A 12084-nucleotide genomic window follows, 5' to 3' on the forward strand; every position below is an offset into this window, starting at 1 on the left:
AAAAAAATGAACCGGTTTGTCGGGACGGTTTCCCGCAGCTTTGGCATTTAAAGTCGTTATTGGCTGCATGCGGGAAACAGGAAGAGGGCAGAGAGGGCGGATTTAAGGGCTGTTTTTAAAAGATGAGCAGTTGAGGCGAAAGAAGGAACCAGAGCAGAAGTCCAGCAGCTGCTGAGGTGAGCGACAATCACAGCTTCGAGGCTCAGTTATGCTGCTGTCCCGGCTGGGCCAAGCAGCCCTGACCCTGCTGCACCGGGTGGAGCCCACCGTCATCCTGCAGCAGCTCAGCAGCACCTTCTTCGACACCGCCTTGCTGATGGTGGTCAAGGACCACTACGCCAACTCCAGCTACCCAGGTCTCTCCCGGGAGGACAGCCAGCAGAAAGCCATGTCCAACTTCTACATGATTTACAACCTCATCGTCACGCTGATCCCCATCCTGCCTGCTCTGCTCCTGGCCCGGTTGGGGGACCGCGGCCGGAGGAAGGCGCCCATCGTGGTGTCCCTGAGCGGGTACCTGGTGGCCAGGGTCAGCCTGCTGCTGGTGGTCCTGTTCCATCTGCCTCCGGAGGTGATGTTCGGCATCGTGGTGGTCTTCGAGCTGAGCGGGGGGTACTGCGCCTTTTGGACCGGCGTGATGACACTGTTGTCGGTCAGCACCACGACGGAGGAGCGCTCCAAGGTCGGTGCCGGTCCCGGTATGGGATGAGGTGCGGGGGTGAATCAGATGTTATGAATATGACACGTGCGTCACAGCACGTCTGGGACGGCTCACGATGTTTAACGCTGGGACTTTGTGATGCGTCTGTGGCCCGTGCAGGTGATCATGAGGGTGGAGCTGCTGTACGGCTTGGCGGGCCTGGTGGGCAGCCTGGTGTCGGGTCACCTGTACCTGCTGCTGGGCTCCAGTCTGGGAAACGGGACCCTGCTGCTGACCGCCAGCATCGTGCTGCACACGCTCAGCCTCCTCCAGGCCGTCGTCCTGCTGAAGGTCAGCGTTCGCTCACCTGTCTCCCAGCCGGAGGAGGGGCGGAGCCTCCTCTCCCCCTCCAGCCCTGATGAGGCTCCTGCCAGGATAAACAAGGCGAACGTGCTGCTGCTGCTGCTGGCCGCCATGTCCTACGATTTTGCCGTGGGCGGCGCCGTGGAGATACTGGGCGTGTTCGTGGTCAAAGAGCCTCTCAGCTGGACCGCCGCCCAGGTGACGCCATTTTCCCGACCGGTTTCTGACTCCAAAATGTGCATCGTTGTTTGAGCCGCTGCTCCCCCTGCAGGTGGGTTACGGAAACGCGGCAGGCTGCGCCATTTTCATCACCAGTTTCCTCGGCCTGCTTCTGTTTCGGCGCTGCATGAACGACGTGACGCTCGTCCTGATCGGCATGATATCGTTCGCCTCTGGGATTTTCTTCATGGCCTTTGTGAGGAGCACGACAACATTCTACCTCGGTACGGTCGATCCGCCGTCGATTTCAGGAAGTTTGAAATTGGCGTAATGCTGCGTGAGTCAGTCTGCCCTGGGTCGGACAGGGACAGAGTTCATCTGTAGTCCCTGACTCCAGGAAGTAAAGAGCTCTGGAGCTGTTCAACACACACACACACACACACACACACACACACACACACACTCACGTGCAGTAGAGGTGTGGAGTGAACTCACACAACCCCCTTCTTCTCTTCATGCAGCTCGCTCCCTCACCCTCTTTGCTCTCATCCCAATGCCGACAATCAGATCCCTGCTGTCCAAACAGGTTCCAGCCTCATCATGTGGTGAGTTCTGTGTGTTGGCAGGGACACACACACACACACACACACACACACACACACACACAGAAGAGAGTTCCCAGAACTGGAATCTGTTATCAAAGCAGGTTTGCTGAGTGGAAATGAGCAAGGTGTTGACTCATGAAGCCCAATCTGGAGGTTTTACTCCACCAGAGCAGGGCCGGTGTGTCCTGGATCCAGGGCCGGTGTGACCTGGATCCAGGGCCGGTGTGTCCTGGATCCAGGGCCGGTGTGACCTGGATCCAGGGCCGGTGTGACTTGGATCCAGGGCCGGTGTGTCCTGGATCCAGGGCCGGTGTGTCCTGGATCCAGGGCGGGTGTGACCTGGATCCAGCAGTCCAACAGGTTTAAGCACTAGTCACTGATTACAGATGCAGTTATTCATTTGCTTTTCACGTTTCTCTTGTAGCATTTCGTCAGTTTGAGAAATCAATGCTATGAACAAACAGTGTCACACACACACAGTCACGGAAAAAGGAAGCCATGTTGATGAGTGTGGAGTTGCTTAACTGGTTTTCCTTCTCTTGCGGGCCACCAGGCATGACTCTCACCGGCCTGCAGCTGTCTCTGAAATTTGTGGGCCTGATCTACATCCCTGTCTTCACCAAGATCTACCAAGGGACCCTGGACGGGTTCCCGGGCCTCGTCTTCATGCTGTCAAGTATCGTAACGGTGCTGGCGATGGTACCCATCAGGTTGGTGCTCGTATCAGTTCATCCGCTTTAGTTAAGCAGCAAGTTTGGTGTTTCAAGACGCTTCCAGCTGCCTAAGCTTGAAGCTTTACTGTATCATTAGCTCACTATCGTGTTATAGCAGTGATGCGATGATGAAACGACGTCTCTGTCACAGCGTCGTCGGCTGGAGGCTGCCAGAGAGGCACGGCAGCAGGAGCCGACCTGAGGAAAACCTCAGCAGCAGCGAGTTGAGGGGAGAATGGCACAGGCAGGAAGTGAGTAGCCAAGTAAGGAACTAAAACGGCTGCTTCTAATCTCACTTCCTCTTTGGGACCAACCAACTGAAGCCAGTCAGGGATTTCTGGATTTCTGTGCTTCTAAAGCTATGGAGCAGGTGGCATTCACCACTGTAACGTACTTAGCTTGGCCTTTATTTATCTGCAGCTCTGATAGAGATAAACGTTTTAGAGGCATTACATATTATAAGAGCTATAAATCTGTGTGTCCTGAGAATTCTGCTTTATGGTCGTTACTGGGACATAAATCTCATGGACATCCACTAAGCTTTGATTTAATAATGCACTTTTATATTTTATATTTTTTATACAAGTTTATACATCTGTATATTATGCATGTCTAGATTTGTTTGTACATTTAAATAATCTGAAAAACAACCAAAATAGATATTTTTTTATGTTGTGCTAACATTTATTTAAAAAAAATTAAAAGAAAATCATCTGAGAGCAAAAATGTTTGAATGCATTATTTTATTATTGGTCCAATATACTCGAGAAAAAAATGAGGTAAACATTAATGAAATCAGCACATCCATTTACAAGCTTATTTATAATTAGTTCTTCCAAAGTTACAATTCAACCTGAACGTAAACACACACTCCGGGGGGGAGGGGGGGGCAGAAGCACGTTAGCATTTAGCTGCTGTTCAGACCTGAAGCGGATGGAGACCAACAAATGTCACATTTGGCTGTAAAATGGGAGAAACCAGTTTGTTTGGTCCCCACGTGGCTTCAGTCTCGGCATTTCCTGATCCGCCCGTGACGGAAGCCCGATGACGCGACGGGACCGCTCATCGACCAGCCGTGTTGGCTTCCTGCGAGGGGGCGGAGCTTCGTATCTAGTGCAAAAACAAGTCAGCAGGTACAATCTGTGTTGGCGAGGACGAATCGGACCCACGCTGGCTTTGAAATGGGAAAATCGGGGAAAAAAAGACAAAATAAAGACTCCAAATTTCCTTCATCTTCAAAAGGTTGAACACATCGTAGAAAAATAGACTTGGCTGTAAACGGAGATCATTAAACGCGCTGTGGATCCGCTGGGGATCCGCTGTGGATCCCTTCAGATCGACTTTGGCCACAGCGAACGCCCGCTGCTGCTCAAAGCGTTCACGTTTCTGAGGGAAATCCAGGAAATTCCATTTCCAAACGCTCTGAATTCATTTGGCCTCATTCAAGAAAAAATGAAATCTCTGAATTTTCAATTTCTTCAGGAACAAACTCGTGTTTTAGCTTCATTGAGAGGAAACGTTTCCCTTTGGTTTTGTGTATTTTTAATCTCACGGGGTTTAATTTATATTCGACAACATTTTCGGACCCCAAAGTCCTGAGAATCCAAGTTGATTCATGAAAGATGACTGATAACGAGCAGAGCCACATGCTGCAGTTAGGAAGGAAGCAGAAAGTTATAAATTTGAGCTTTTAATGCTGAAAACGCGAAAAAAAACAAATAGAGAACTTGGTACCAAAAGGCTTCCTGTTCCTGGTCCTAACGCAGAGAACAATAACAACAGTCACCGCCTTGGTTTGAAGGAAAGGCCCATTATTGAACCGGGAGGGAAACTGGTGTTCAGCTCGGCCTTTGTAAACACAATTCTGAGCGCTGATGCGGCTGAAACAACCCAGGAAGTTGCTACAGTCTGCAGAGTGGAATTAATAGTGACATTTAGGACTTTTTAGAATCAGTCAGTGGGGAAATAATGCAGCAGCCGTGGAGGTTACACACTGATTACTTGCACAATGGGTGTTGTTTAGGGCATCGAACTGAAAATAAAGAGGAAACGCTGCGGAAGTGGTTGTATCGAAACCAGACTGCCTCACTGTTGTAACGAGCGATAAAGGGTCACTCCAAATGTAGCTTCTGAGGATTTTTTTTCCCTTTTCAGTGCACAAATTCCACAAAAGCTCCCTACATCACTGTAATCTAAGGACCAGAGCCACCTGCCGAACCACTCCTGTTAAAAACAAATGGTCAAAGTCCCAAAGAGCTGGTTGTCTTAAACTTGCTGCAGTTCACCCGACCGTCCACCCGGGGGCGCTGTTGATTCATAGCTCTGTGCTGGGGCTCGACAAGTAAACATAGAAGAAGAAAACAAGCCACAAATCCAAATAATTCCCTGATGGGGCTCAACTACAACACGGACCAAGAAAAAGCAGGTAAAGAGTACTTCAGGTGTTCTAATCAGTTGTTTCTGGGATGTTTGGGCATTTCTAATCACCTGAGAGGTGCTCCAACCTGGGGGTGTTGTGAGGGGGGCAGATTATTCCGTTGGTTTTCCTCCAGTTCCTCCAATACTTGCAGCAAGTTTGCTTGATTAATTCCAGTAGAATGTCAAAACAAATATTAAATACCTAGTTATTCTAAACTGGGGACATTTGACCTCAGAATCCAGGGTTTGTTACATAGCGTTGATCTGAAGGCATATTAGTTCTAAGTGATTTTAAAAAAAAACATTCTAATTCCATCTTTGGCCAAATTTACTTATTTTAGTTTGAAAGTGGTCCGTTGGGATAAAGAAAAAAAACCCCACTCAAATAAAGTCTCATAACTCCAAATTCTGAGTTTAAAAAAGAAGCAGAATTCTATATTGTAGCACATTTGGGAGGACTGGAGAGATGAATCTGTCCCCATCTGATCTCTGATCCTGAGAAATGTGAATACATTTACTTTAAATGTTCATTGGATTCTTTTTTCCAGCTCATTTCTAGTCATCCTAAATGTGACCACAGACAAAGCCAGAAGTCTCTGAAATTGCAGTTAAATTATACAATCAGGTCTGAATGTTAACCGGAAACACGAAGTATAAAAAGTAAAAAAATCTGTACAGTCTCTCCTTTCTCCGCTGTCCTCAAATGCACCATTTGTTACCTTCTTCACGGGTCAAATCCGCACTGGAGACGACTCGTCCCCGTACGTGCCTCACAGGAGACCGGGGTGGACCCCAGCAGGTCGGCCCCGTCCGTCCTCGTCCTTGGCGTGACATGGCGTGTTGTGTAGAGGAGCGGGCGGAGTGTGGTGGACAATTAGCTGCTTCAGTTCGTCTCATTCGACTTGTCCTCGGTCTGTCTGTCCTGCAGCAGAGTTATGAGGGACTCCCACGCAGCCTGGCACTGTAGACAGCAAAGAAATGGCACAGGTCCCTATTTAAGCAGTTACCCCAGTGGGCAATGGTCAGTTACCCCAGTGGGTAATGGTCAGTTACCCCAGTGGGTAATGGTCAGTTACCCCAGTGGGTAATGGTCAGTTACCCCAGTGGGCAATGGTCAGTTACCCCAGTGGGTAATGGTCAGTTACCCCAGTGGGTAATGGTCAGTTACCCCAGTGGGTAATGGTCAGTTACCCCAGTGGGTAATGGTCAGTTACCCTGATCCTCTCTTCCATGCATTATATCCGTTTTCCTGTCTTAATATATGACGAATGAGAAAGATGATAAATGATAGAATGAGAAAACAGAGACAGCGAGCATTAATTTGTCCTCCATTTTCCACTGTGGGGCTCCAGATCGGCCCATTTGGTTGTCGCCACGCTGCTCGTTAGCATAAAGTTGAGCTGCTCTCGACCCCAACTCGCTCGCCGCCGCCGAAGCCCCGCTGGCATTTAGTGAGGTGCAGAGGAACTTAGCCGTTCCATCAGATAGGTGTTAACTGGCCCAGTGTCTAGCTGTTACTTTAATGGATCCTCGCACATTCGGCGGTAGCATTCAGCGGTAGCGTTCCTTTTCGTACCTTTTCGTAGTAGCTGACGTTTTTGTCGGCCATGCCCGTCAGAAGCTGCTTAAAGTCGTGCCTCTTGTTGCTCTGCCAGCGCTCCCAGTCAGCCTTCAGGTCAGCGTTGAAACATTCCACTTTGTCTTGGCATTTCTCTACCTCTGCCGGTATCTATGGCAACACACAGGAAACTACCGCTAAACACGGGTAACTACCGCTAAACACGGGTAACTACAGCTAAACACGGGTAACTACAGCTAAACACGGGTAACTACCGCTAAACACGGGTAACTACAGCTAAACACGGGTAACTACCGCTAAACACGGGTAACTACAGCTAAACACGGATAACTACAGCTAAACACGGGTAACTACCGCTAAACACGGGTAACTACAGCTAAACACGGGTAACTACAGCTAAACACGGGTAACTACAGCTAAAAACAGGTAACTACAGCTAAACACGGGTAACTACAGCTAAACACGGGTAACTACAGGTCTGGCTACTCTCAGGGGCCGTAACATGTGACCACAGGGGTCCAACACACACGTGCTGAAGTTAGGGACCTGAAAAACACCTCAAACCTAAGATGATAAAGTGGCTTCTGCCAATAAATGTTCTCCCGTATGAGAAGTACGTTAAAACGGTGTGAACCCGTTTTGGCCTCACCGGCGTTCTTTCTTCCTGTCTGCGCAGCACCGCTGCTTCCAGTCGGCCCTCGTACTCCGCCTGGGTCTGATCTCGCTTCCTCAGGACGTTCTGCAGGCACAGTTTTCCGTGAGGTTCACGGACTCACGGCCGGGTCACGACACACGCACACGTCCCGTGTTCTGGGTCACGGGTGAAAGCGTGCGCTAAGCTTCTTCAGAGCTCACCTTCATGGACTCGATGTAGAGGACGTACTCTCGGAGAACGGGCAGGAAGTCCTGATTCATGCTCTCGCTCTGGTCCTCCAGCGCGCGACAGCACGTCGCGACGCAGCCCGCCGTGCCCTCCAGGGGGCGCTGCAGCTCCTCCTCGCACTCGGCCCAGCTGGCGTAAACGGTGCCGTACTCCCGCAGCTCTGTCAGGTACTCTGGAGGTGGTCAAAGGGCAAAAAGAGGTGGGGCTTAATCCCTGAACATGTTCTCCATTAAAACTCTCTCTCTAACCCTATCAACAAGTATCGTGAGCCCAGTTCTCGCCCCTGCAGGCCCGAAGGCTCCGTGGCTGAGCTGGGGGTCGGGTACCTGACTGCTCCTTCAGGATCCTCTGGGCAATGCGGTCAATGTTCCCCAGTTTCTGGCTGAAGGTCTCCAGGTATTCCCCCATGGCGCTGAACTCGGCGGGCCGTGCTCGTAGCTTGTATCCTCCCGCCACGTGTTTGACAGACTCGCCCACTTTGGTCAGCAGGGCCAAACCCTGACGTTTGTTCAGGTCCTGAAAACACCGACCCAGGACTGTCGGAACAAAAGCACGCGTAGATGTTTCCGACCTGCTCCCATCCTACCTTGGCAGTGAGGAAAGCGTTGAGGTGAGGGTTAAAGGAGAGGACCGGGTGGTCAGCGACCCGCTTCAGAAACTTGTCCAGAGCTTTCATCCTCGTCTCTACAAAGTCCTCGGAAAACCGGTCCACCACACCCTTCATCACGAACTTCTCCGGCAGCGGCTGCAGACAGGGGGGAGGAAGAACGTGGATGAGGGCGTCGGGACAGGGAAACCGTTCTCTTGTGGACGACGTGGCCTACAGGAACGAGATGGGTCGGCTGGCTGTCCTCCAACTTGATCCTCAGCCAGTCGAAGTCCTGGTAGCGCCGCCGGATGCTGTACTGAGGCAGGTCAAACTCGATCCGCGTCGTCTGCAGGAAAAACACCTTCAAATGATTCGTGGCCGGAGATAAAATGACAAGAAACTAGTCTGTAAACGTTTCCTCCTTAAACTAGTAGCAACAAAGTGCTAATCCACACACACGAGGCCTAAATGTGCCGGGATCAGTTTGGATCATCAGGATTCCGCTCTGAATCCCCGCTCCTCTTCTCCAGCAACACCTCTGACATTAATCAGGTTAAAGCTCCGCCCACCCAGACAGAAGCAGACCTTTGTGGAGACTCTGTAGGTGATGTACGTCTCCATGGTGGACACGTGCTTCTTGGGGTCATCGACCGTGACGAACAGGTCACGCGTGTCCGTGATGGCGAATGGGTCCCGCCCATCTTCCAGGTCGTCGTCCAGCTGCAGCCTGTTGAAGAGCGAGGATGTGGAGGCGGGGCTTGACATCTCACCTGGCGTACCATTGGCCAGCCAGGCTTCCTGTGGACGGAGAGGAGAGCGGTGAGACGCCGACGCTGCCGTTTGTCCCGTCAATGAAGCCGTTGTTGTCGCCAACGCCGTTGAGCTGCGGCAGCACAAAACTCCCAAATCACCTGACAATACTCAGGATTTTAGAACTGCAGCACGAAGACGATAAAAGCATTTCCCCAGTTTTAATCCAAAGATGTGACAAGAAATCTGTAATTTTCTGCTCCTCCTAAAAACAAACCAACTCTGTTTCTCTGGGAATCCAAGAGGGACAAACTAATTAAAATCCCTTTATTTCTACCATGGCCACGAAAGCAGCTCAAGATCTCCTAAACTCGCCACATGACCGAGCTCCAACCGGATGATAAACTCACTTTAGCATCACGGATCAGAAACAGCAGAAATGCAGCAACCAGGTGACGTTTTCACACCATGATGTCATCGCCCGGCAACACAACCCTCGTTAACCAGGTCAAAGTTAATGTTTAACATGAGCCGCTTTTTCCTGACACACATATTTAGATAACGCGGTATCAGTCCTGCCCCCCCCCCCCCCCCCCCCCCCCCCCACACACAGCTGGTAATTACGTCACAGTGAAATAAATATTTTATGTGTTGTGGGAGAAAAAATCCATGGGACCATTCAAGTAGCTGAATGTTTAGACCGTTTAAAGTCTTAATTGAAGCATTCAGTGAGTTTGCTTTCCAACCTTAACTAATAGTTTCTTGATTTCTCAGATTTCTGTTGACTCAGCAGGTTTATACAGGGTAAACTGGTGTGGAGGGTTTATGAAAACCAGGCAGTGCAGATTTACTGGGGCAAAACAAACTTCTCTGACCGATAATAATAGAATAATTAAGTGTTTTAACTTGTCATCTGATCGCTTTGCTCCTTTCCTGTTTAAGCTCAACGCACATGTTGGATTTAAAGGTCCAAGTGTAAATAGGAAAGCATGTATTTATTTTTAAATGCAGTGGTTTCTGAAATCCACATTAAGATGTGTGTTAACGTGCAGCTAAATGCTCGCTGGGCTCAGCTCTAGAACAATGAAGCTCATCTTTAGGTGGATCCTCTTTCAGGCCAGTCTGCTCGTTCTGGGGTCACTAACATCTGTTGTCAGTCTAAAGGTTCCGAGTAGTAAAGTTCGCTGTGGTCCTGCCTCCGTGTGTCGGCTGGGTCTCGACACCCCCAGAAGACGGTACCTTCTCCCCCCCAGCGCTGAGGGAGATGGAGAGCGGCTCCTCGGCGGCGGACAGCGGGTGGGTGATCTCGGTGATGGGCTTCTGCCCGGAGCTGGCCAGGCCCTTCGGAACGCCGACACTCATCACGCAGCGGGCGGGACGACGCAGCTGGGAATGGCGGCCGACGGCGGTCTGCTCCTCCGCGGCTAAATGTGGTCACAGGGAGGCGGATTCTCCGTTCACGGCTTCCTTGGTACCGATGTTTCATCTGTTAGCTCGAGTCACAACTGTCAGCTGACTCCCACAGAGCAGGCACACAACACCGGAAGTAAAATTACACCAACCCGGAAGTAAACACAAGCATCGTGTAGCTAATGGACAAATGGGTGTGCAAAGATCGTCTATGAGCAACAGACGTGTTTATGTATTGCTTATGAAGTTTACATTCCCATTTTTCCTCGCTTAGATTTGAACCAATTATTATCAAATAAAAACAAGAAATCACTACTAGTGTTTGATAGTTTTATATCAAGCAAAACAACAACAGTAAGTCTGGTTCAAGAATCGCTTTTTAATTTCATTTTAAAAAAGGCCAGGACCCTCGGAATAAGCCAGATGGAGACACGAGCAGAGTGACAGGTCTCAAATTTGTTTCTATTATATCTACTTGCCGGTTCATGGTGCAGTTCATCTTCCGGACACTGTCACTCGATACTTTGACGGCTTTTTCTTAAACTTTCCATTGATATTTTGACTTTGCTGTATCCCCTCTTACGTTTACTCGACATTTAAGGACACTTGTCGTAATCCGAAATTCCCCAGTAGGGCTTAGCTAGGCAAAGGGAGTAAATTGAGTCCAACCCCTCCATATCCCCCTTTGTGCTGAAATTTCGATCCTTATCTTTGTAACAGCGACGGATGGCCGCTAATCCTCCAGGACAAGGTAGTCATGATGTTGCATTCAAGTTCAGTTATTGGATGATTTGTTGTTCAGATATACACGGAACGTATTTCTACAGTTTTATGAGGGTTTTTTTCTCCTGTCAGCCTTCCCAAACAAGGCTCGGGTGGCAATCTTGGCCGAGTTGGAGAAAGAGAGGAAACGGCTGATTCAGAACCCGTCCACAGGCAGGTAAGAGGGACCACACAGGTAGCTCCCAGTAAACGCCCAGTTCACGTTAATGGTTTGCTTGTTCTCCATCCAGCAGCATCTCGCTCTCCAGGACGAACCTGAAGGAATTCCGAGACCATGCAGAACAGCATCACATTGCTGCTCAGCAGAAAGCTGCCCTGCAGGTCAGAGAGGCTCAGGATGATACGTGAACATTTGTGGTTGATAAATGTGACCATTCCCTGGTGATGGTCAGCAGAACCTCACTCGTTCCAACCTGTTTTTACAGCATGCTCACGCACATTCATCGGGCTTCTTCATCACTCAGGACTCCTCATTTGGAAACCTCATCCTCCCCGTCCTTCCACGCCTGGAACCTCATTCATGACCCCCATTCCCCTCTTCTTTAGGGTGATTAAGTCATAATTTATCTCAGGGGAGCAACAAGCTTGAAAATCTTCTACACTGGTTGTCAAATGAAGCAAAGGTTTCCGAAGGTGAAGCACGATGGCTGCATAACTGCAAAGGCTTTTTTAAAATAAAAATGTATCAATACTTGGATAATAAATTTGTTGCACTCAATTATGTGTGTTGCATTTGTATTTTATCAAATACAAAAGGCCTTTTAATGTGCTTTAGGTCTTAAAATATAGGCTTAAGGTGTGTGTTCTGGTGTCTGAACGTAATCTAATGGATTTACAGTTTTTATGTCAGTCTAAAAACACATTTTGCACAGTATTATGAAACAATCTGTAAAAGGCCTCCTCCGTCCAGACAAAAGAGGAAAAATAACATTTTATGATTCAGTCATAAACCACTAGATTGGTTTAAGCTTCTAACTCTCAGAGCTTTGAGCTTTGTTCAGCGTTGCAGCCAAAATCGTTAATTTTGACTGTCCTGCATCCGTTTTGCATAAATGTATTCCACTTCAACATTTCTCTTGTAAGTTGCTGAGATATTTATATGCATACCTATGTACCAAGACCTTAAAATGACTTCTAACCTCTCATGTTTAGATATTTAGTTTTTGTCGATGGTTATAGAGTGTACTGCCCT

At 49.0% G+C, this 12084-nt stretch overlaps 3 protein-coding genes and 1 long non-coding RNA gene across 6 annotated transcripts; 3 read left to right on the plus strand and 1 right to left on the minus strand.

Annotated features, from left to right (window-relative positions):
• Positions 1 to 2: 2 nt before the first annotated feature.
• On the plus strand, positions 3 to 3206 carry LOC130517307 (thymic stromal cotransporter homolog). Its single transcript, XM_057019102.1, has 6 exons — positions 3 to 682; positions 821 to 1201; positions 1275 to 1446; positions 1684 to 1767; positions 2321 to 2477; positions 2632 to 3206. Exons 1-6 carry the CDS (start codon positions 209 to 211, stop codon positions 2753 to 2755), a joined length of 1392 nt encoding a protein of 463 aa, XP_056875082.1. The 5' UTR covers positions 3 to 208; the 3' UTR covers positions 2756 to 3206.
• snx30 (sorting nexin family member 30) lies at positions 3207 to 10256 on the minus strand. The gene is made up of 9 exons (XM_057019104.1): positions 9939 to 10256; positions 8535 to 8747; positions 8185 to 8295; positions 7947 to 8105; positions 7687 to 7876; positions 7333 to 7532; positions 7127 to 7216; positions 6475 to 6627; positions 3207 to 5859 (listed from the first exon to the last, which is right to left on the minus strand). Exons 1-9 carry the CDS (start codon positions 10059 to 10061, stop codon positions 5782 to 5784), a joined length of 1317 nt encoding a protein of 438 aa, XP_056875084.1. The 5' UTR covers positions 10062 to 10256; the 3' UTR covers positions 3207 to 5781.
• On the plus strand, positions 7447 to 10424 carry LOC130517315 (uncharacterized). Its single transcript, XR_008947690.1, has 2 exons — positions 7447 to 7559; positions 7650 to 10424. It is a non-coding gene; the product is annotated as an uncharacterized LOC130517315 (long non-coding RNA).
• A 144-nt stretch (positions 10425 to 10568) lies between these two features.
• On the plus strand, positions 10569 to 11610 carry LOC130517311 (SOSS complex subunit C-like). Of its 3 annotated transcripts, none has more exons than XM_057019111.1 (5): positions 10569 to 10678; positions 10830 to 10860; positions 10965 to 11049; positions 11126 to 11213; positions 11318 to 11610. In XM_057019111.1, exons 2-5 carry the CDS (start codon positions 10836 to 10838, stop codon positions 11414 to 11416), a joined length of 297 nt encoding a protein of 98 aa, XP_056875091.1. In that variant the 5' UTR covers positions 10569 to 10678; positions 10830 to 10835; the 3' UTR covers positions 11417 to 11610. The 3 variants fall into 3 exon arrangements, with proteins under 3 accessions (XP_056875091.1, XP_056875090.1, XP_056875089.1); XM_057019109.1 differs by having other exon boundaries at positions 10572 to 10678; positions 11123 to 11213; XM_057019110.1 differs by having other exon boundaries at positions 10570 to 10860.
• The last annotated feature ends 474 nt before the right edge of the window (positions 11611 to 12084 follow it).

The sequence above is a fragment of the Takifugu flavidus genome, chromosome 20, assembly GCF_003711565.1.
Source record: "Takifugu flavidus isolate HTHZ2018 chromosome 20, ASM371156v2, whole genome shotgun sequence".
In the NCBI taxonomy this organism is placed as follows: domain Eukaryota; kingdom Metazoa; phylum Chordata; class Actinopteri; order Tetraodontiformes; family Tetraodontidae; genus Takifugu; species Takifugu flavidus.

Coding starts and splice junctions, on each gene's coding strand:
- LOC130517307 (XM_057019102.1), top strand. CDS start 209: ATGCTGCTGTCCCGGCTGGGCCAAGCAGCCCTGACCCTGCTGCACCGG. Junction 1,202..1,274: donor TCAGCTGGACCGCCGCCCAG/GTGACGCCATTT, acceptor CTCCCCCTGCAG/GTGGGTTACGGAAACGCGGC. Junction 1,447..1,683: donor CACGACAACATTCTACCTCG/GTACGGTCGATC, acceptor CTCTTCATGCAG/CTCGCTCCCTCACCCTCTTT.
- snx30 (XM_057019104.1), bottom strand. CDS start 10,061: ATGAGTGTCGGCGTTCCGAAGGGCCTGGCCAGCTCCGGGCAGAAGCCC. Junction 8,106..8,184: donor AGCCGACCCATCTCGTTCCT/GTAGGCCACGTC, acceptor CCCTGTCTGCAG/CCGCTGCCGGAGAAGTTCGT. Junction 7,533..7,686: donor GATCCTGAAGGAGCAGTCAG/GTACCCGACCCC, acceptor GACCACCTCCAG/AGTACCTGACAGAGCTGCGG.
- LOC130517311 (XM_057019109.1), top strand. CDS start 10,836: ATGGCCGCTAATCCTCCAGGACAAG. Junction 11,050..11,122: donor CAGAACCCGTCCACAGGCAG/GTAAGAGGGACC, acceptor TTCTCCATCCAG/CAGCATCTCGCTCTCCAGGA. Junction 11,214..11,317: donor AGCAGAAAGCTGCCCTGCAG/GTCAGAGAGGCT, acceptor CTGTTTTTACAG/CATGCTCACGCACATTCATC.